The following is a 22,752-nucleotide window of genomic DNA, read 5'->3' on the forward strand; positions in this document are numbered from 1 at the left end:
ATTTTTTATTATATTATCCAAATAAATCTTTTGCAGATCGTCATAAATTGTTTAATCTAGTTTAGAAATTGATAGATTTTTCTAAAACTATATTGCTTATCTAAAAATTTGCTTACAATAAATTAATGATTAATCTGGAAAGGCATAAATGAAGTATGACTTCTTTCTCTCTTTGTGATAGATTTAGTTACGATGTCGAACCTAACATACTTGTTTAGGATTTAGGGTTATTAGAGACTGTTTTTATGCTAAAAAAGTTTGAGATTTCTTTCTTTTTTCTCACTATTAGATTCTTTTATCCAGTGAAGGAATATTATATTAGGTAATATTTAATCTCTCTAATCAGAATTTCATTAACTTTTCTTATTTGAGTAGTTTATTTAGGATTATTGTTAGTACTTGTAGAAAAATAATAAATTTATTTTTAATAATGATTTTGTCCGGCCTTCAATTCTTATTCAGAAAATTTTATATGATCTTAAGTACCAATTTAGTTGCTTTTGAAATCAATTTGGCTCTATTGTTCAACAATTGAATGGAGTTGTTTCTCTAGTTGAGGGAAGTATTGCTTGTGATGGCTTAATCCGCAATGCTCAAGGACAATTTGTGAGTGAATTCAGCAAAAGTTAAGCTTTATGCTCTCCTCTCACTACTAAACTTTAGAGTATTCTATTTGAATTGGAGCTAACTTTTTTGAAAGAGAGCTTCATGTCATATAAATTGAAAGTGACTTTAAAGAAGTTTTGTTTTTAATTTTTAATGTTTAAAGTACTAATTACCCTTTATTTAATTTTTTTTAAACTATAAATATTATTAAAAATGTTTAATTTATTCAATTTGACCTTGTGTATAAAGAAACAAACCAATGTGAATTAAATCTTGAAAGTGTTTTATATTCCAACTGTATCAACACTTTTTTTCTTCTTCCATGTTCCGTTTTCTTTGTATTGATTCTTTATACATTTGGTCCCTTAAATTGAGTCGTTGCTGGGCTTTTTAGCCCCCTCATTTAGGAAAAAAACAAAAAGATAACAGCAATTTTTCAGTCTACATTTTTTTTTCTTTCAAAAATATTAGCAGCAAAGCCTAAGCCCATTGAAATAGTTTTTTTTATTTTTATTTTGAATGGTAATCTCAATTGAATGGATTAAAAAAATCAGTATAATTAGAAAAATATGTAGAAGCTATGCTATAATATAGTAAATATTAAGACAAAAACAAATATTACTAATAAAAATATTAAAATACTGGTCTCAGCGTGACTTTCTTTTTATATTATTATATTATATTTTATTTTTACTATAAAAGACATAAGTTGTATGCAATGAAAATTGTATTAAATCAGATAATGAACGTTGAATTAAAATGGGATGGACGAAAATATTGATAGAGTATAATTCTGAAATTTATTCCATTTCGAGAGTTGAGTTGGATTTCAAAAACAACTAAAATTATGTAATTTTAGCATGACTTATGTGTGAAAGGGTTTTTATTATCCTTAATTTGGTGCGAAATAGAAGGGGGGAAATGAGCCAAAATTCTATCTTCCACTTTTATTATGGTCAAGTAACAAAAATCTGCTGTGTTGTCAAGAGAAATTGTTAACAATTAATCTCTGACTCTGTATATTATTTAGATGCGTCTTTTATTTACATTTCAATATCTATATAATACATTATTTATCATTTATGTATTCAAATACCATATTGTTTTATTTAAAATTAGTTTTTTTAGTTCTTTTTGCAAGATTTGGACAAATTATTTATTTTGTAATTTTTTAAAAATATACTAGATGAAAGGAATTGTTTGTTTACAAAAAGTTTACTAAATTAAACACCGACTCATGTATTATGTTTGATGTTTTTTACAGTTCTTATGTTTATCTTGTTTTTTAATATAAGATTCAATTAATGTCGTGTGAATTCATTTTGTATTTTATACTATTAAGTAGTTTTTTTTTAATATTGTTCTGATCCTTACTTCAAATGGCAAAGTTATTATTTTGATATTTGATAATTTGACGATGTTGGTTGTTGTAGTTGGTAGAGATATTTTGAGAAAAATTCAGTAAAAGATATTTATTTACATTCTCATAAAATGCCAATATGTTTATTTATAGGCAAAGTTGTCTTTAGGTTAGGTTAAATACCTATCACTAAATGAGAGGCTGGTTCCGTTATGTACATTTTTAAAGGTTTTTAAAATCAAACCAATCAGTAAGCTGGTAAAAGTATTAATTTACAATTTATTAGTTTAAATATATATATTTCTACTTTATATAATATATTAAATTTAAATTGATATATTAATTAAATTTTTTGCTGAAATTAAGTTAATTTACAATAAGCTTGTTAATTGGTGTAAGATATTGAAGCATATAGAATCGAGGAACGTTATGGTTGGCAACGAGTGAGATTGGTAAATATGAATATGATAAAAAAAGAATAAGAATCTAAAAAAAGGAAGAGAGAGTTATGGTTGGCAAAAGGAGCGGAGAGAAAGAAACAAATGAGATTGGATTGGGGGAAAGACATTGGATTGGGGAGGTTCATGACACGCCCTCCCTCCTCCTCGTCCCCCTCGTCGTGGACGACAGCGAGTGGCACCACACGCCGTCGCATCTCCTCTCTCTTTGCCTTCAACTGGATCAAAACGCTCAAACGCACCAAAACTTCCGACAAACTCTACCAGATATACGTCCATTCCTACAAACTCAAATAGTCGCATGCAATGCACCCAATTCTCAGCGCATAACAATCTATTCATTTAACTGCCTCGCATTGTTACTTCCCAATAATCAATTAATTAATATATAAATACAAAATTGAAAAGAAGAATGTCTCAAATCATGGCTCCCTTCCAGCTGTTGGAGCTGAACGTGATATCGGCTCAGGACCTGGCTCCGGTAGGCCGAAACATGAGAACCTACGCTGTGGCTTGGGTCCACCCAGACCGCAAGCTCTCAACGCGTGTCGACACGCAAGGCCACACCGGTCCCACGTGGAATGACAAGTTCGTATTTCGCGTCGACGAAGAATTTCTCTACTCCGACGAGTCGGCCATCATGATTGAGATCTACGCGCTCCACTGGTTCCGAGACATCCACGTTGGCACCGTCCGTGTCCTCGTCGGAAACCTAATTCCTCCACCCTCGAGGCCATTCCAAAGCAACCGGCCCCCCCTCGGCATGCGGTTCGTCGCCCTCCAGGTTCGGCGGCCCTCCGGGAGACCCCAGGGGATCCTTAACGTGGGCGTCGCCGTCCTCGACAGCTCCATGAGAAGCATGCCTCTCTACACTCACAACGCCTCCGCCGTCGGATACCGCCACCTCATGGGGGAGAAAGACGCATACGACACCCACAACCACCTCAGCCCCCACGTCTTCCACCATCAAGCCCCAAGGCCCGAGCTGCGCCGAACCAAGAGCGACACCAGCTCCATCATCGCCTCTGAAGCCATGGCGCGCCAACAACGAGCCTTCGTCAACAAGGGCAAGGCCAATTCCATCATTTCGGGGTCAGAGGTAAGCGTGAAGAAGAAGAAGAAGAAAGGGAAGAAAAAATCCAAAAGTCCAAGCTCCGTGCTCAGTGGTGTCTCTGCCAAGAGTGGAAAAGCCACCCGCTCTGTTCTCAGCGACACCGCTTTGCCATGGAAAGTTAAGAACCGAAAAAACAGTTCCGCTCCCGCCGTTGATAACGTTCAGGTGGAACCACTGCCACCTCCCGTTCACAACGTCGTCGTTGAGGGCGATGATGCACATTCAATCGTTAACAGCGTTTCTGAAGCTGCCACCACCGAAATCAATGCCAACGCAACCCAAGAACATGTTCCTGTCAACAACGTCGCTTACGAAGTTAGCGCCTCTCCCAGACCGCACTATCGGAACTCGCCGGCGCCAGCACAATTTCGGAACTCTCCGGCACCGCAGTTCAAGAACTCCCCGGCTCCGCAGTATATGAACTCCCCGGCAGCCCATTACAAGAACTCGCCGGCGGCCCATTACAAGAACTCCCCGGCACCCCATTACAAGAACTCGCCGGCACCGCATTATAAGCACTCGCCGGCACAGCAGTATATGAACTCGCCGGCGCCGCAGTATATGAACTCGCCGAAGCCGCAGTTTGTGAACTCGCCAAAACCGCATTATGTGAACTCTCCGAAGCCTCAGTTTATGAACTCTCCGAAGCCGCAGTTTGTGAACTCTCCGATGCAGCAATTTCGGAACTCTCCGGCGGTGGTGCCGCCACAGTTTCGGAACTCGCCGGCGGTGTCGAAGTTCAATCCGGCGGTGGGGTACGGCGGGTCGCACAAGGGCACGCCGATGCACCAGTTCGGGAAGTTTGAATACGCCACGCCGCGGAGGTCGAACTTGGGGAACATGGGGCTCGTGGTGATGACGGAATCGGAGTTGGGACCGTCGCCGTCAGAGGTGGCGGCGGAGATGGCGAGGAAGCCGGTGATCGACGAGGGGGAGAACTCCACTGTGGGAGGGTGGAGCCTGGACGAGAGCGTGGAAGGGTTGCAGTCGAAGTTAGAGAGGTGGCGGACGGAGCTGCCGCCGGTGATCGATCGCGGCGAGTTATCGAGCCACCCGACGTCAAGCACAAAAACGAGCCGCCACTCGCGGAGGCACACCGACGGTGGGAATGGCTTGTTTTCTTGCTTTAGCAACATCTGTGGCCTCCAGTGCACCATTGTTTGCGGTGGCGATCCTAAAGGAAAGAAGAACCGGGGCCGCCGCAGTCCCTCCGCCGAGATTGCCAGCTCAATGTGATGATGATCAGTTGTGTGGTTGGGTTGCATTGCATGCATGCATGGTGGAGCCAAAAGGTGAAGAACAACAACTACTACTACTACTACATGGAAATTGATTTGTGGTGGCAAGACAAAGCAAAGGACTAAGCTGTAATTTTATTAATTCTTTAATTGTTTTTGCTACCCTTTTGTCATTTTAACGCATGTTGCTTTCATCTCTGATGAATATTTGGTTGGGACTCCACAAATACAACATAAGGCTATACACATATATATACATATATTTTTATGATCTCTCTCTCCGTCCGTTTTCTTTGATTTAGTTGTAGAATGAATCTGTTGCAAGTATATATCACATTACCCTTGTCATTCATGACTTTGTTTGCTTGCTTCAAATTAAATTTAGCTTAACTATAAGGCTTGTATTCAATGTTTCCAAGAGTTGTGGTTGTTAACTTGTAACAATATGTGAATTGCTGCCAAGTTGTAACACGCTAACATGCTCTACGCTTACAAACTAATTTGCACGAAACTAATTGACTTTCAACACAAAATTTTGGTTCTAGCACACAAATTCTTTCAGCTTATGGTTTTATTCTAACAATTGGGTAGAAACTGATATCTACGCAAGCATCGTAGCTTATCTACAAAAACCTCCTGGGATCAGTTACGAAACCAGTTAGTGCAGATGCAGCTGCAGTATATGGAGACGCAAGATATATCTGGCCTTCCATGTGCCCCATCCGACCAGGGAAATTTCGATTTGTTGTTGACACACAGACCTGCATTGAGAGACCTTTCATCAGTTTCATCAAAAGAAAAACAATAAAACAAAGATTTAATATAAAAATGTTGGTTTACATTTATCTATAATCACTCTAGAAAATATTATTTAGCAGATTGGTGAGTAAGTAGCCTTTGAATTTCGATTTTCTGAGTATAAATTCACCTTGGGTTCATTCAAGCGTCCATATGTATCTTTTGGGCCACCCATACATGCAGCACAACTAGGACTTGCAGGTGGATCACACCCAGCTTCTTCAAATATCTGTGAACAAGTCTTGCCACCTGAGTCAGGTACCTCAAGTGTGTATAAGTCCATCCAAACCTGATAAGTTAACGATTCTGGTGATTAACACTTTTGCGAAACAGGAAATACATCACGGGTCTTGAATAGAACTTCACAGACCTTTTGGGTAGCAGGAACAAGAAAAGTAGGAACTTTGACAGTTTTCCCCTACAATGGAACCGGTTTCATTATGTTAAGGATGGTGTAAAAAGAACAAGAAGAGTAACTAATGTTTACTGTGCGGAAAAATTAAAAATTAGAACTACATAAACACACTATTCTGCATGTAAGTGCACCCTCAAAAGAAACTCAAATAAGGCGTACTTAGATCAAATACTCAATTGTCTCACATACTCATGGTCACAAATCATTATGCTTCCTTACTTTTATGCGTTGAAAGAATTATCGCTCACTAACTCATGCAGAAATTATATTTATATATGGTTTAATATAGATATTATGGAAAACCACATTGTAAATTTTCAGTTGAATACTTTCATAACAGGTGGAGTTAAAATAACATGTTTGTCCTCAGTTCCAAATTTTTGTGAGAAGCAGAATTTTGTTGTCCAAATTCATCACCATACATACAGAAACATAGAAGTAACTGGTTCATGCCCTACAGAATTTTTGTGCAAAATTCGCATGTTATAAACAAAGAGAAAGAGAAAGAGAAAGAGAAAGAAAATTATAAGAGACATACACCAGCTAAGAAAAGTTTTGCAGCAGCCATAAAATCTTCAGTCTTCCCACCAGTGCATGATCCAATGTATACTCTGTCAATTTTCACGTTGTCGCATTCTCTTGCCAAAGCACGATTATCAGGGGAATGTGGCTGTGTAGTGGTTCAAATACATACATTACATCAGCAATCAAAAACATTTTTTTTACTATACTAGACTCGTACACTTTATGGCATATTGAACATAAAAAATATGATCGAGTACCTTTGCCACCAATGGCTCCATCTTTGATACATCAAATCTATACTGGGCTAGAAATCTAACACATCAAGAAGAAAAATAAAAACAACTTCAAAAAGCCACACCAGATAAAGCGAAAGGGAGATATATATGACTTGTTCTGAAAAGATGTGCTTGTTTTTATGATGAAAAATGAGAAAGATTACAACAGAGCTAGCTCTCGAAGTCACCCAATGTCATTACTCATCCGTATTTTGATAAAACATTAAAACTTTACCAATACACCATTATAAAACTTTTAACCTATTGGCCAATCAGAAATGGCTAATATCCTAAATTGCATTTCTGAGAACAAATGTACTTAAATTACATGAAACATCCTATGGCCAAATCCGAGTACGAATATCATCTGTGGTCCATCTAACATGACAACGACAGACCCAAGAAAAGGGAATTTATAACTTGGTAATTATGGATCAAAAGGGAATTTATATGAGGAGCAAACAGAACATACCTTGCTTTCTCATCACTAAAAACTGGCTCATAGGGTGTGGAAGTCTTGTCCTGTGCAAAGCAACTAAACAATATAAAATCCATCCAGCGAGAGGAAGGGGAAAGAATTAAGATGTAAAAACTCCACAAATTGAAGGCATAACTCTTTACACAAAAACATGCGCTGCAGGAGCATATTTGAAGCATTACTAAACCAGCGCATGTTTTTATTGAAAATTCAGCATCTTGCATGCATGTATATAAAGCACATGCTTAATCAATATTACATGCTTTCTACAGAGAGAAGAAAGAAACAATGAAATTGAGAAAAACATAAAGGGCTCTGACTAACTCCAACAACCTCAAGGTATTTGTATGTGGTCCTATCAGCAGCAACAATACCATTTTTCCCTCCAGCTTCTACAACCATGTTGCACAGTGTCATCCTTTCTTCCATCTGCAATACAGCAATTCAGAAGTCTCATACTTGTGCAAACAACATGGCAAAGAGAAAGAAAACAAAAAAGTTAAAAGTGTACATACAGTTAGACTTTCAATAGTGGTCCCAACAAACTCCATCGTTTTATATGTTGCACCAGACATAGATATTTCACCAATGATCTGGATGGTGGTTAATGTTTTCAAATGGCACACCACAAAGAGATAATAGTGTTATATAATCGTGTCACACAATTTTTATTAACTGCATTTCATTCAAATGGATAAACATCACCCACATTCAAAATTAAATCCTTTGCAAGCAAACAGCTGGGCATTTCACCATCCAGCACAAATCTTAATGTTGGAGGCACCTGCAGTTTGAGTATATTCAGGGCATTTGTTGGCAATTGATGAGAACAAATACCAAAATGCACAAGAAAAATGATAGAGCTGTTAATTTGGAATAAAAATACTAATGTTGATCTTATATGTAGGGGATACTACATGGTTTTAACCTTAATCAACAAACTCTTAAATACAGTTAATAAAATGGTGATATTTGTTTACTTGCCTTGAGTAAGATCTGCCCTGTCCCAAGTATAAAAGCTGCATCAGTGTTACCCACTCCTGTGGCAAACTGGCCAAATGCTCCAGCTGATGTGGTGTGAGAATCGGTACCAAACAAGACCTGTCATCACAATATATCAATACAGCTCTGAAACCTGTAGATTTCAAATTTTAACGTCCTAGCTTTGTTAACAGAAGTCACCTCTCCAGGTCTGCAATGACCCTCCTGTGCTAGAGCAACGTGACAAACACCTTTATAATCAGGATTCGCCTGCAATGTATAAATTATTATTATGCGGTCTATAATATTTATTCAGGAAATTGTTTTATTTTAAGCAATGAAATTTTATTTATTGATAATAACTGCTAATATTTAATTTTCTAATAAGAGCTTTATTAATCAAAATGACCAACCACACGATATCATAGCATCGACATTAAAGATATGTAAAACATGTACATGTATATTTAAAGAAAATTGATGAATTTATAATTTTGTGTACCCGAAATAGTTATGTTAGTAAAAAAAAGAAGAGTCCACCTAAATTCGCAAGGGTCCGTGTGTGGTTTCACTTCAAATATCTAGAATAATTTTTTAAACTATTTTTTCTTATTTTTAATTAATTAAACAATGTTAAAATATCAAACAAGGAAAAAGAAATTAAATCAACAAATATACAAGACGATAGAGAAACCGTACCCTAAAATTACTGCGATCTTGAATATCATAAAAGTACCTAATGTCCTGCTCCATGCAGAAGTCTCTTGCAATATCCACATTTCGGTGTGCGCGTTCATCTTTTGTGAATATGTAATGATCAGGGATAACAACAATCTTTTCACGGTCCCAAACCTTCAATCTCAAATTAGCCTCAAAGTTTAATAATTTTATCGACAAAACCAACAGTCACACACATATGAACATGTACAGAAACGAAGCTACAATATTTACAAATAATTAATTTGTTTCACATTATATATATATATATATATATATATATATATATATATGTATATTATAAAGGTATTTAAAAAAATATACTCCAAACACACACAAAAAAACAGCTAAAAATGTTTCTTCTAAACATTAAAAAAATGCGTTACCTAAGTAAAATAGATAATCCATTGCAAATCACCCGTGGGCATATAATAAGAATTGATCTCTAGAATTGGAAAAATAATGTATATTGCGAAAGCACTTTGCAAGTAACATTAAAGCGCACACATTTTAGCTCAAACCATTTTACCTTTCTATACTTGCTTGCATGCAAATTTATTTTGTTTTACGTTGATAACTTTTGAAATCTGATGATAAATTAACTTTTAAAGTGTGTTAAAAATCAAGCATTGTATAATTATCATTAGTGAACTTATTAATGAACGATATCGTGTTACACAAACAATAGGTCAAAACTAATCACTGTTATAAAGAAACAATTCTGAACTTGAATTGGCAAGCAGAAAAGAAATTTTGCAAGCAACTAGCAAGGCTTTAATTCTGATTTCTGAGTTTTTCTTATGTTTGATATGGTTGATGATAGCATAGGTGGGGATTTCAAGTGAAGATACCTTGGCAGTGTTACCAAACTCTTTCTTGAAGATCCCAGACACACCTGGACAAGTGATATCATTGATCATCAAAACATCCGCATTAACCCACGCGTTCTCCCCTGCCCTCACCTCCCTTTTCTCAGCAGCTCTCGCCAGTATCTTCTCTGTCGCTGTCATTGCATTTTCGATCTACAACAGTGCAACAACACTCACCATTACTTCACCGGTTATGAATGCAAAACGAACATGAAAGTGAAAGTGAATAAAAGCTTGAACACAACTGAGCCACTTGCACAAGGACTGCGTTTCTTCTCCGTTGAAGCAACTGAAACAATCTTCTTCGATGTTGTTTTCTTGCATTTCTCTACTCTCCAATCAATTTTAAAGGACGACGACGACCATGGTGATGATGATGAAGGAAAAGCAAAATGACCTAAATCTTTCTGAAATCAAAATATAAGAATCACAAATATGTGCTAATTTAAATATTCAATTAAGATCAACTTCAGGAACCAAAATCTGACGAAGCAATTGTTTTAGGCTTAATGGAAAGACCTTGCAAGTGATGAAAGGTGCACTGTTGAATGCCATGATTGAAGCACGGTTGGTAGGTAATGTTAATTAGATTATCAAATTACGATATATGGAGTGCAATAAACAATTTATTTATTATTTTATGAGGATGTCAAGAACAAAACGAAAACGGAAATTGGTATGATCCATATTCTGTATTATAATATTTTATATATTGAAGTAGAAGAAAAGGGGGAATTTTCTTCTCACTTTCCTTTGAACGAATCAGCCTATGATCACAATTCAGACGTCTTTCATGACTATGGTCAACATTACCTTTGCTTCCCATTACTTCTCTAAACTCTATCATTAGAAACCCACTTAATGATCGATTGATTTAAAGTAAGATAAAATTAATTTTAAACCATTTAAATTAATCTAATAAGGGGTAATAATGAGATGTATATTTTGATTCCCATTACTTCAAATTAGATATATTGAAATGTACTTTTTTCAAAATGAAAATTACGATAACTCAAGCAAACAATGGTTAACCATCACAAACCAAGCACAGTATATTTGGGTGAAACCCATCTAAATTTGTGAATAATTGTATCAACATATAAGAATAAGATGACTGATCCAATTTTAATGTGAAAAAACTCTAGAGCAAAATTATTGAATAGCAAAATAAAAATTATAACATCAATAATGGTAACTCTCTCTCTCTCTCTCTCTCTCTCTCTCTTTTAATGATAGCTCTAAAAATTGTGAAAGACATGGTCCGTCCAAAGTGATTTGTAATTTTGCCTCTTCCAAATCACCTACGGTTTAATTTTTTTTCTTTATTTCTTAATTCTGCTGGTTCTTTTCTTTTTCTTTTTTTTTTCTTTTTCTTTTTCTTCTGTGTTTTTCATGTATAGTGACCTAGATCAAGTTTTATTGGATCTTTTCTTTTTTCGTCAATCCCAGCCCAATTTTCTAGAATGAAGCTAGTTCTAGTTCTTCGCAAAAGGAAATGAAAGGAATCATGTGGACATAATTTTCTTTTTTCCCTATTTGATACTTCCATTCTCTCTCTCTTTTTTTTTCAATTAAGGAAATCATTCAAATTTGTATTTTCCTTTCCCCATGTTAATTTTTAAAATAAATGCTACATTCTATCTCTAAAATTGTATATGTAATTCACCTTAGTCCTCTAAAGTTATAAATTATGAGTCTATTTGAAGTTCTGTTCGATAAACGTAATGGAGTTTAAATCCAACAATGGTTTATTTGTTGGCATGAATTACAATGTAAGTCTGATGACTTTGATTCTTACAAAATTAACTCCGGAGCTTGTGAACAAGTAGTCAATTAAGCTCAAAGACATTAGTTTGGAATTTTAAGATTTTAATCACTTTTGTCTCTAAGGTTAATTAAAATTCTAATAATAAATGTGTTTCTTATGGTACTTCTAACTCTTTAAATAGATGAATATAATTCTTTTAATATCTTAAAAAATTAAAGAATATTAATGTTTTCTTTAAATAAACTACTAACTTCATACATTTATTAATATAAAATTAACAGTCGTTGTTTTACGTGTAAAATAACATAGAATACTTTGAGATTCTACATAGCACCATAGAATTTGCCGAATTCTAAAACTCATCATCTCCAAGTCGCTTATCTTCTTCATTCCTTAACACATTAGATAAGCCATCACTGAGACAAAACCAGTTTGCCATGTTCCAGGTTTCACACTGGGGAGAAAGATTTGATATTAATCCGCTAGTTTTCGGTTCCCTAGTAAATCCCACCACACTGTTTGGTAGTATTAATCCTTTCGAATATAGAGTAATACAATTAGGCCATCCTAACAGATGAAATTAAAAAAAGTTACCATTTTTCATCGGGAAGGGTAGTTCACTTACCTTACCCCAAGTTAATATTAATCCATTAATTTAAACCATTCCAGCATGTTCACTGTTAGTTCCTCAGCAAGTGAGCATAAACTACATTACTTGATTATAGAAAAATATTACAACTTGTCAATCTAGAGAATATCGTTAGAGTCATTTGGTTTGAAAGAAGCAGGAAACACGGAAAGAAATTATGAAACCTTATGAATCCACACATTAACCAGGATCATTGTGCATCTATCAATAGCATTTGTGTAATGGTCTTTCCTAAATCCAAGGAGAGTTTTGTTAAGCCTTCGATTTTCATTATAAAACTTGTCCAAATCTTTAATATAAATTACACATGACAATATCATATTAGAGCTAGATTGTTATCCAAAAATAACGTACTGTATCATGTATACAGATGAACTATAATTGTTACATCAGCAATCGAATACAGTGATAAATGAGCAAGGGTCGAGAACTAGGAGAATTTGTTGTTGTAACGGTCACATACTCACAAATGCAAGCGACCAAACAAGGCAGGGGTGCACAACATTTATAAGTCGACAAAAATGACAAAAAATGAACCAACGTTTTTTGTCAGCAAAAGTTATCCATTACATGCACCGTGGAAGTCTACTAGAGAGGTTTAGTGGGACAATAGTTGAAGACTGCATCCTCCCAATTGAGTCTAGTTTTCATCTGCTCCCCAAAACTGTTAGATGGATAAAATATAAAACAAAAAAAAAGTGGCTTTGTCCTTCCAAAAATAAAAATCTCACCGTTTTAACTTCCTCCTGATCTACATTTACATGCAAATCAAAATAAGTAAATAGCAAATTATGATAGGATAATATGTTCCTGTTCTCTTGGAAAATATTTTATTAACAGTCTTCCAATGCAAAAAACTTCTAAAGTCCTGACAACAATGCAGATATCAGGCGATTAATTTGGTGGGCGTGGGACAAGATGAATTTGCATCTTTACTCGCAGCATCTCCTGGAAAAACTACAAAACAATTACTTGAAGTCCAAAAATCAAAACGTATACCAATCATGCTGTGTAATTAATCTCTAAATGATAAAATAAACATTAAACTTTTATTACACCATTACATGATACCCATGTTATAATATTTGGGCACAAAAACAAACATGAAAGAAAATTCACACCAGTAGCAAACCTAATCTAACGCTGTCTGCCAATCACTATTACCTATGCAAACCACAACTTTGGAGTCAAACTGGCATATAATTTGGTAAAAATTATATAAATCATTTTCAAGAGAAATACAGTCTGATTTGAATTCTAAATACTTGGTTATAATGCCGCAAGTGAAGTTTTATGTGTAAATGTCTTCATTTAGCTTCTCTATGATGCTGTAATTCTTTAGCAGATAGTGTATCAAGGTTGGAAGAATTTGTTGTATTGAAATTTTGTCTGCTTTGTTTTTTCATATTTTCACTAATTAGTTTGAAAAGATTTATTGCCCAGTATTGTGTTCTTCTCTTTCAAAAAGTCAAGTTTTTGACATGTCACTCAACTAATATTTTGCCTTCAGTCCTTCTTTCTCCGTCTATTCCCCCTGTCGTTATTTCTGTCTCAACTGGAAAATTTCTTATTACAAGCAAATCAAATGGATAATCAGAATTCATAGACAAAAACAAGTTCTCATAAAATTGACCTACATAACAATTAACATATATTCTGCTGTTTCATTATTGAATAACAAAACGAAGAAACCGTTTTTTTGTCAGGGCTTACAAATAAGATTGAGGATTAAGCTATTCTTTTTGCATTCTTTTTCCTTGGCAAAAACTTAGATATATTATGAAAAAAGTGAAAGCCAGAACTTGAAAAAACAGAACCACCGCAGCATGTTAGCAAATTATCTCCATTGCCTTTCTACAATCAACAGTACTATATTTATTACAAGAATGTGAAAAAGGTTATATTCAGTTTTTCGCAATTGAACCTTAAGGCAAGATCTTGACCAGAATCACTACAAGCATGACAGTGAGAGTGATACCACGTTCCCTTCCAAACAATGAATCACATAATAAGCATATTAATACTCCTAAAACACAAAGGAATGAAGTACAGGTATAAATTTGCGCCCAATTGAAGTATTGAAGGAAAATCATCGTTAGAAATCTATCATGCAAGCCAGTAGTGAACAGAACTTCTCTTCTACAATGCATGGTTTATTGCTTTCTTTCAAATCCCTACAATCATTTTCTAGATTACTAAATTAAAACCAAACTTCCAACACCTCATTCAATACTTATATATATTTGTTTTGTTATTAGATAATCAATTCTAGTACTTCCCAATTTAAAAAAAAAAAAAAAACACTTTCAATGCAACTTCTCTCTCAATTTTTCAATTCTATTCAACTTTACTCCAACGAACGGTAAACCAAACAGGCACTTACCATGAGCAGGGCGCTGAGGAGGTGGTGCTTCGCCATAGATGGCTTTGAGCCTTGCAAGAGGAACCAAAGCAGAATCAGATGAGGCTTCAGCATAAAGTTGCTGTTTCCAATCCCATATGGTCTTTCTAATAGACTTGTTACTTTTTTCAAGATTTTCCTTCTCAGCCTCAAGAGCGTCAATAGTCCTTTGCTGATTAAAAGATCTTAAGCCCAATGTTACAAACGAAGCAACTAAACAAACATTGATCACCGTGTTGCTTTGTGTAATTCTCTTAGCAGCCTCAACTATTCTGCTAAAAGACGCCATTTCCCCCCTGAAATCTAATCAAACCAAACGCTCCTGAAAAAAACAGGCCTTTCATTTCAACCCAGTGACGGGAAATCCCAAATGGTCATGAAAAAGAGGAAAACATTTTTAGGGTACCAAAGATCATAAATTAATCTCAATTCTATATTCATCACCAAAACACATCCATTTTTCTTTTCTCAACATCGTTCTTAAAACGCAAACCCAATAAAGTGAAATCGGAAAGTACAACGCAGTTACTGAAAATTAAACGATGTAAAGTGTTTAATTGAAAGTAATAAGAACACTGACTCACCGGCAGTGGCTGCGGGCACCAGCTGACAGCAGAAACCGAGTTCGAGAGAGAGGATTTTACTATCCAGTAAGCGTAGTAATAGCTAGGATTTCTATGGGTAAACGTAATAAAGAATTGATGAATAATAAAATTTTATTAAAAATATAATATTTAATATAATTAATATATTATATTTTATGATATTTATAATTTTAAATCAACGTATTAATATATAAATATTTAGAATAACTCTAGATATTTTTAACTACCAAATAAAATATTTAGTACACTTTATATTTTCAAAATAAAAATATATAATTTTTTAAATACCTACTCTATAAAAAATTTGATAAAAAAAATTAAGCAAAACTCGGGCTTTTATTATATGATTTTAGAGTTATATTATGAATAATTATATAACAAGTATTACCGATAAATTCTTTCAAATATATTATTTTTTATAAATTAAATTTTATTTTAAAAATTATAAAAAGTATATATATATATATATTATTTCATTTTTAATAATTATTATACATATTTTTATAATTTAAAAAATAACTAATTAAGAAATATAAATTTAGTTTAAATATATTAATAATGTAAAAATAAATTACACTATTATTTAATACTGAATTACTATATCAATAATAATTCTTAATTTTTATAATAGTTAATATAAAAATATATCTACAATATGTTTTAATTAACTGACAATGTAAAAATTTACATGCATATGTTTCAAACATGCGAAATATATTTACAAAAATTAAAAAATTGCTGAAAATCATAATTTCTATCAAACGTGAGAGTTGGTTTGCAAATGTTTTGGGATAAAATTTTCCTTTTCTTTTGGGTCGCTGATCCATTTTTCTTATATTTTCTCTTATTAGTGGGCTTAAAGTATTTTTTATTAGGGCCTCCTCATTTTTTTTCCCTTCAATAAGGTAAAAGGCTAGCATTCCTCTTGCTTACATGTAGCTTATAAATTTGTTTGATTATGGGGTCTCAAAATCAATTAACTAAAAACTGTTTCTTATTTCTTTCATAATTTGTTAGAGCAATAAATCCAAATAAGATAAACTATACTAATAAAAAAAATTAACAGTAAAATGTTTATGAATAAAATATAAATATATATTCTACGTAAAAAAATAAAACAATATGTCACTGATTTAATGGAAACTCCTAATTGTTTAAACCGTTGCTAAAATTGAAAAAAAATAATGATAATGGGCCCTAAAAGAATTTAATTAATGTGAATGGTAAAAATAATAAAGTGAGAGAGATATAATTGATAAATATCAAACGTGTGTATTGCATAAAATATCAGAGTATTTACAACCCGAATGTCAGGTGACCAAAATTTAATAATGTGTTTAATTCAATTAATTAATTAAATATTTATTTAATATAAGTTATTATACGGTAGTTATTTATAAGATTGAGCGTGGAGTTTATTAAAATGAATTTAAACAAATTGATAGATTTTTAAAATATATTAAAATAAATTTAAAAATTTATATTTTTTTATCACTAAAACACGTAAATTAAACGGTGGGATTATTTTCACTTGATTTTAAATTTATATTAACGTTATTTAATTATTTTTTGTTTGTATTCGAGATGAATGAAGTAAATGATGTGATAGTATTAAATATTTTATTTGTTAATAAAAACTATTTTTTATTATATATTATTAAAGACATTAGTTTTAATTTATTTAGTAACTTTTTTTATTTTTGTCTGTAACTAAATTACAAAAAAAAAAAAATTTGATATTTTTATTTTTTTAAGAGTAAACATAGATGTTGTTCTATAAACATTATTAGTACTGTTTACTTATTTAAACTAAAACATTCTCCTAATAACATTTTATATTTAATATTGTCATAAATTATTAAATGAATGTTAAATTTAATTAATAAATAATATGAATACACAAATAAACCTAAATTTTGTAATTTCTAGAATCGTATTTTGATACTGAGAGAAAGAGAGAAGGCCTATCAATAGTTATTGCGCTTGAAATATAAAGACAAACGGTAGACAAGTTGAATTTTCGTGAAATTAATTTAATGCAGTTGCTGACTCTAAAATGAGTAATTTTTTTCTTTTTTTCCAAAATATGACTAAATTGTTTATGCTACTAGTCCTAGCTTAAGTTTATGTTAGTCGTACTTTTAAGTCTAAAAGTTTAATTTAAGTACAATTTTAGTTCTTTTATTTTTTAATTATTTATATCTAATTTTTATATATTTTTAAATTTATTTAAAGTAAAATATTCATCCTAAAATTTTATTTAATAATGTAAAAATATAATAAAAACATGTTTTAGAATTCATTCATGTAGATTTATAAACAAAAAATATATTAAATAAATTTTTTTATTATATTTTATATATTATTTATTATGCCTATTTAATTTTTAATTTTTTTTATTAATTTATATAAATAATAATATGTTATACATATAATTATTAATCATATTTTAAGACAAACTACTTACTTTAGATAGATAAAAATTGAAAGAATAAAATGAGAATAATTAAAATTAAAGACGTAAAGTCATAAATAAATTAAACTATCAAGAAAACAATATAATAGCGTGTTTTTCTTTTCCTTAAGTGAGAAAACAGTATCCCACGTGTTAGTGTTTTCTTTTAATAAATAACATATTAGACATGTTTTAATAAAAAATCTTTAAAAATTAATTAATTTTAATATAAATTATAAAAATTAGATAAAAATTAGTATTTTAATAAATGTTTTTTTATGTTTGATCTTATAATACAATTTATGAATAATGATTGAAATTTTAAGTTAACTATTGTGAGAAATTATTATTAATTAAATTGTTATTCATGTTTTTAGGGAGAATAAATAAGAAATGAGAACTTAAAAAAATTAATAGATATAAAGGAAAGTAATATCAATTTCTTTTGAAGATTTATAAAATTAAAAATTTACACAGATAAGTAAATGACTATTTATATGCTCGTATACTTCTCGAATTATGATACGGTAAAAAAAATTTTTAAAGTCATTCAAACAAATATCTTATAATATTTTAAAGTCATGTAAGTTAATTTTTTCTAATATGTTTTTATATATAAAAAATATTTTATTACATTCAAACAAAATAATGTAGTATATAAAAAAAATGCATCTCTTAATCAAGCATAACTAGGTGAAGTAATTAAGTCCTAATTTGACATTTTAAAGTCAGGTTCTTCAACCTCCATTGTAAAGGTTTGACATAGTGGTTCAATATCGATAGCAATTTCAGAGATTAATTCAAGTAAAAACTAATAAAAATTAACAAGGCAATTTAGGTAAATATCTATAATCATTTAAAAAAAAAAACAATGGATGGATCACGCTTTTGACAGTCCAATGAACTTTGGCTCAACTGTTGCATGTATAAAATACATTTTTAGATATTATATAATGCATTTGATAAAAAAAAAAATTACACTGTTTATATTTTAAATATTATATTTTTAAATTACAAAAGTTTACTTATTTTTTTAAATTTACTTAATTACTTAATCTAAACTACCATATTTTGAATTAGTTTTCATAAAAAAAAAATCAACCCAATTCATTCGATTTTGGTCTATTTAAGTATCATTTTCATCAAACTGACTTGTGGCCGTTCTGTATACACTGTAGTTCAGCTACTTATTTATTTATTTTAAATATGATATAATTTTATCAAAGATTATCATTTTTAATTTTATGAAAACATTAAACCATTATTTTGGCTTATATATTTTAGTATATTGTTTTTCAAATACATTTTAATTTAGACATTTTAAAAAATACAAGTAAGAGATATTATTATTATTATTATTATTATTATGTTTTAAAATGAAAAAAAAAGAGATTTGTGATAAGAGAATTTTAAAACAGAATAAAAGAATGGCCAAGAGCCATATGAGAATAGCAAAAAAATGGCAACACAACAACCATGTGGGTGATTTTCGTCTATAATTTACCCACGACAATTTATATGAGTCATTATTTCTTTTAGAATTCCATATTCTATAATAATTACTAAAAACAAATAAATTTTGGTGACATTTGGTAGACCTCTCATAAAGTTTATCTGTATTCATGAAAATGGATTATAATTTTTTAATATAAATAATACCTTTAATTAATTAAAATTTATTATATATTTTAAAATAATTATTACAAAACTTAACTTTTTTAATACTATAGGAATTTATATTTGAATATCAGAATAAATTTTAATTAATTTATAAATTCATAATTAAATGTATCTATAAATTCTTACAAAATAAAAATTAATTGAATAAACTAACTTAACTATTTTCCTATATGCATCTTAATTGCATTGATAAAATTTTGAAAGGACATTTTTTCAAATAAACCAACAAAAAAAAGTAAGTTGTTCCAAAAAGTCCAAGCAAATTTCCGAAAATACCCACCCCTAAGTACCTACCTATACTTACCATTATCTACAGAAATCTCTTATTTTACCATCTGGTGCAAATTCAAATTGTTAAATTAACACAAAATAAGTAATTTTACAATTTTACACGTACCGCTTTTTATTTATGGAAGATGAATGCTTATTGAAAAAAATATTAATAATAAATTTTGAATTATCTATTACCAATCTCATCCCATCCCACCCCTGCCTACTATTTACACTAACATTAATTAAACACTAAAGATATAATAATAAATTAATAATATAAATTCCATAAATATTCTCTTTTTCCATTTCCTACAACTTTCACCGTTCCTTCTCTTTCTCTCTCCCTTGCTCGAAACAAAACAACACAACCGGAAAAACCATTCGTCTTGGTCTTGTGCCGCCGTTGTTTTCCACTATCAACGCTTCGTTGTTCCGTGGTGAGCTGTGGAGGTGGGTGCTTGTTCGATGGGGAAATACATGAAGAAAGCGAAACCAAAAGGAGAACTGCCTCTGGTGGAGTCCACCACCAACAACACTACCACCTCCTACATGGGGGTTCGAACCCGCGCCAAAACCCTAGCTCTCCAAAATTCTCATCCTCAACCCCAAGGCTCTCCCACCTCCGATTCCTACCTTCAGCTTCGGAGTCGTCGCCTTCACAAGCCTCCGATTTCAAACCATTCTTCTAAGCGTTCCAAACAGCCAAACCCTAAGTCCTCAACCCCTAACCGTCCCGGGCTCGGACTAGCTTTGGAAAATGATGCTCTATCCCCTCGTAATCTTCAACACAAGGAAGAGAATATTCTGCATGAGAACGTCGAGGGTCAAGAAGCTTCCTTCGGAGAAAATGTTTTGGATTTTGAAGGTAGAGAGAGGTGAGTCTTCTTTTCTTTTCTGAAATTTGATTTGATTCCTTTCGATTTTCAAACAAATGAAGCTGAAAACGAGTTTTCTGATTTAATTTGTTGATTTTTTATGCTTTGTTTGGTTAAGTTAATCATGTTTTAAAAGACGAAGTTTTTATGATCAATTATAAAAATTGGTGGCTTTGTTCACTACAATCTAGTTCGGTCTTTTCCCCCAATATTAGTCCGGAAGATGATTGAATGTGGTAAACTTTAACGGTGTTGCCGTTCCTTTTTAAATGGTATAAGGATTTGCTTCACAACTTTTCTTTCCTTTAGACATTTGTCGGTTTTTTTTTTTTTGTGTGTCTTTTTATTGTAAAACGAATTGAGATCTTCATCAGTTATGCATGCCGTGGAAATTTTGAACTAGATTTTGTTTATCAAAAAACCATCTTCTTCATTGTCTTCTATCATTTTTCCCCCTGATTTAGGATTCACTGGAGAAAGATGTTTTGTTTTCTTCTCCTACTAGCTTTTCACATGTTTCTTATATCAAGATGTCATTTTGACCATTTTCTTTTTATTTGTTCATTTACTGAATATGCTTTCCGTTGGTTTGAAGATTTTAATTAGAAAATAATATCCGATATATGTTTACGGGAATAAATCAAATTTTTTAGCCTGCTTTTGTTGCTGTTACTTTATTAGCAGGGAGTATTGATATGATAGCTTGTCAGAAATTTCATCCTTTTTTTTTCTCAATTTGATTTTTTACTTAGTGAAAATATTTCACTAATTTCTTTGTTCATGTGCTACCCGATTTGTATATGATAATAATTATTATTACAATTGAAATGAGTTGATAAAACTCAACAGTGGAATCTCTCAACTCATATATTTAGGAATCATTCCTTTTTTTTTTTAGAGAGAATGATGAACTCTGTATAAACTATAAAAAGAAGAGAAAATCTTGTTCAATCTCCCTTTTCCTGCAAATTTCCCATAGTTTAAGCATGGGTATATACGTCTTGAATATTTCTTATATCTGAATCCGCATATGTACCATGAATTTGAAATGGATTTGATAGTTCTTTGGCTTTAAATGTTGTGCAGGTCGGCCTTGAATTTTTTTAGCATTCTTATTTTAACCATTTTGGGTCTGAATATTGTTTTGTTTTTGTGTACTTTTTGCCACTAAAATTCTTTCATGCTTTTGCAATTTATTATTGTTTACAGTAATATTCCTATATTTGTTATTTGCAGCAGAAGCACCAGGGAATCCACACCTTGCAGTTTGATAAGGGACCCAGATATTGTCAGGACTCCTGGTTCAACTACCAGGCCTACTTGTTCGGCTGAAGCTCAACGAAGAACTGAGCATGCAGCTAGAAGGCTAATCCCAACTGCACATGAAATGGATGAATTCTTTGCTGAAATTGAAGCGACTCAGCAAAGGCAGTTCATTGAGAAGTATGCTTCAGTGCTTTGACTTACTTCTTTTTTGCTGAACTTCAATGTCTATTGAAATCTTGATAAACTAATTTATTTATTTCACACATGGGTATTGCAGGTACAACTTCGATCCTGTGAATGAGAAGCCACTCCCTGGGCGTTATGAATGGGAAAAGTTGAAATCTTAGAAGGCTAGCTTAGTGTTCCATCAAGTCATCTTTGAAGTAGCAGGGTTAGAATTTGTTGAAGCAGTGGTGGTGTTATTTCCCTTTTCCATCACCTTCTATTTACTTGTAAAGAAAGTAGGAGTTTCAAAATGTGTAGACTAATGGTCTGTAACTTTACAGAGGTGATGATTACACAACAATACAAATCAAAGTCCTTTGTCTAACAGATCATGTCATGGGGGGCAAGGAAATGGGCTGTAGGTTGTAGGATTAGGGATAAGCCAAATTAGGTCAGTATGAGGTACAGGAATTTATTTAGGTTTTCTTTTGTTCTTGTATTTTACTTTTCCTTGTCTATACTTGTACTGATGGAACTTGAACAAACTTTTAGAAATAAAGACCAGATTCCCCCATGAAAATGTCTGGCACTTCCTTTGTCATCTGTGTTCTGCTCTTCGAAATATTGGCATTGTTTCCACGAGACACTGAATCTTTCATTTGTTTTTTAGATGATACCAGCTGTTTTTGTGGGCTGTAGTAATATTGCTAAAATCTGCTGGTCTTTTAAGCGTCGGATAGTGGTGGGGCAACTTTAACCGTGAAATGTTTTGTCTTCTCTG

General features: G+C 32.3%; 4 protein-coding genes across 7 annotated transcripts; 2 read left to right on the top strand and 2 right to left on the bottom strand.

The window, feature by feature from the left end:
* The first annotated feature begins 2,836 nt into the window (after positions 1-2,836).
* On the top strand, positions 2,837-4,839 carry LOC113873189. Its single transcript, XM_027511215.1, has one exon. The coding sequence runs from the start codon at positions 2,837-2,839 to the stop codon at positions 4,772-4,774; it is 1,938 nt and encodes a 645-aa protein (XP_027367016.1). The 3' UTR covers positions 4,775-4,839.
* Positions 4,840-5,399: 560 nt separating this feature from the next.
* Positions 5,400-10,389, bottom strand: LOC113873489 (3-isopropylmalate dehydratase large subunit, chloroplastic-like). Its single transcript, XM_027511629.1, has 15 exons — positions 10,354-10,389; positions 10,080-10,241; positions 9,817-9,987; positions 8,948-9,100; positions 8,450-8,518; positions 8,252-8,368; positions 7,977-8,051; positions 7,783-7,860; positions 7,601-7,696; positions 7,262-7,311; positions 6,772-6,826; positions 6,528-6,659; positions 5,945-5,992; positions 5,705-5,863; positions 5,400-5,537 (listed from the first exon to the last, which is right to left on the bottom strand). Exons 1-15 carry the CDS (start codon positions 10,387-10,389, stop codon positions 5,400-5,402), a joined length of 1,539 nt encoding a protein of 512 aa, XP_027367430.1.
* A 2,137-nt stretch (positions 10,390-12,526) lies between these two features.
* Positions 12,527-15,342, bottom strand: LOC113873401. Of its 3 annotated transcripts, none has more exons than XM_027511502.1 (3): positions 15,237-15,342; positions 14,635-14,974; positions 12,527-13,199 (listed from the first exon to the last, which is right to left on the bottom strand). In XM_027511502.1, exons 2-3 carry the CDS (start codon positions 14,939-14,941, stop codon positions 13,138-13,140), a joined length of 369 nt encoding a protein of 122 aa, XP_027367303.1. In that variant the 5' UTR covers positions 14,942-14,974; positions 15,237-15,342; the 3' UTR covers positions 12,527-13,137. The 3 variants fall into 3 exon arrangements, with proteins under 3 accessions (XP_027367303.1, XP_027367305.1, XP_027367306.1); XM_027511504.1 differs by having other exon boundaries at positions 12,911-13,199; positions 14,635-14,989; positions 15,237-15,272; XM_027511505.1 differs by having other exon boundaries at positions 12,911-13,199; positions 14,635-14,955; positions 15,237-15,269.
* A 4,630-nt stretch (positions 15,343-19,972) lies between these two features.
* Positions 19,973-22,678, top strand: LOC113872837 (cyclin-dependent kinase inhibitor 4). 2 transcript variants are annotated; one of them, XM_027510677.1, is made up of 3 exons: positions 19,973-20,540; positions 21,780-21,983; positions 22,084-22,678. In XM_027510677.1, exons 1-3 carry the CDS (start codon positions 20,131-20,133, stop codon positions 22,151-22,153), a joined length of 684 nt encoding a protein of 227 aa, XP_027366478.1. In that variant the 5' UTR covers positions 19,973-20,130; the 3' UTR covers positions 22,154-22,678. The 2 variants fall into 2 exon arrangements, with proteins under 2 accessions (XP_027366478.1, XP_027366477.1); XM_027510676.1 differs by having other exon boundaries at positions 19,974-20,540; positions 21,777-21,983; positions 22,084-22,569.
* The last annotated feature ends 74 nt before the right edge of the window (positions 22,679-22,752 follow it).

This window comes from Abrus precatorius, unplaced genomic scaffold, assembly GCF_003935025.1.
Source record: "Abrus precatorius isolate BTA unplaced genomic scaffold, Abrus_2018 Scaffold7, whole genome shotgun sequence".
Lineage (NCBI taxonomy): Eukaryota > Viridiplantae > Streptophyta > Magnoliopsida > Fabales > Fabaceae > Abrus > Abrus precatorius.

Excerpts from the sequence above, each read along its gene's own strand:
- LOC113872837 (XM_027510676.1), top strand. The coding sequence starts at position 20,131 with ATGGGGAAATACATGAAGAAAGCGAAACCAAAAGGAGAACTGCCTCTG. Across the intron at positions 20,541-21,776 it reads GATTTTGAAGGTAGAGAGAG|CAGAAGCACCAGGGAATCCA; the intron begins GTGAGTCTTCTT and ends TGTTATTTGCAG. Across the intron at positions 21,984-22,083 it reads CAAAGGCAGTTCATTGAGAA|GTACAACTTCGATCCTGTGA; the intron begins GTATGCTTCAGT and ends TGGGTATTGCAG.
- LOC113873189 (XM_027511215.1), top strand. The coding sequence starts at position 2,837 with ATGTCTCAAATCATGGCTCCCTTCCAGCTGTTGGAGCTGAACGTGATA.
- LOC113873401 (XM_027511502.1), bottom strand. The coding sequence starts at position 14,941 with ATGGCGTCTTTTAGCAGAATAGTTGAGGCTGCTAAGAGAATTACACAA. Across the intron at positions 13,200-14,634 it reads TCCTCAGCGCCCTGCTCATG|GAGATGCTGCGAGTAAAGAT; the intron begins GTAAGTGCCTGT and ends TAGTTTTTCCAG.
- LOC113873489 (XM_027511629.1), bottom strand. The coding sequence starts at position 10,389 with ATGGCATTCAACAGTGCACCTTTCATCACTTGCAAG. Across the intron at positions 9,988-10,079 it reads GTCCTTGTGCAAGTGGCTCA|ATCGAAAATGCAATGACAGC; the intron begins GTTGTGTTCAAG and ends GCACTGTTGTAG. Across the intron at positions 7,697-7,782 it reads CCACTATTGAAAGTCTAACT|ATGGAAGAAAGGATGACACT; the intron begins GTATGTACACTT and ends GCTGTATTGCAG.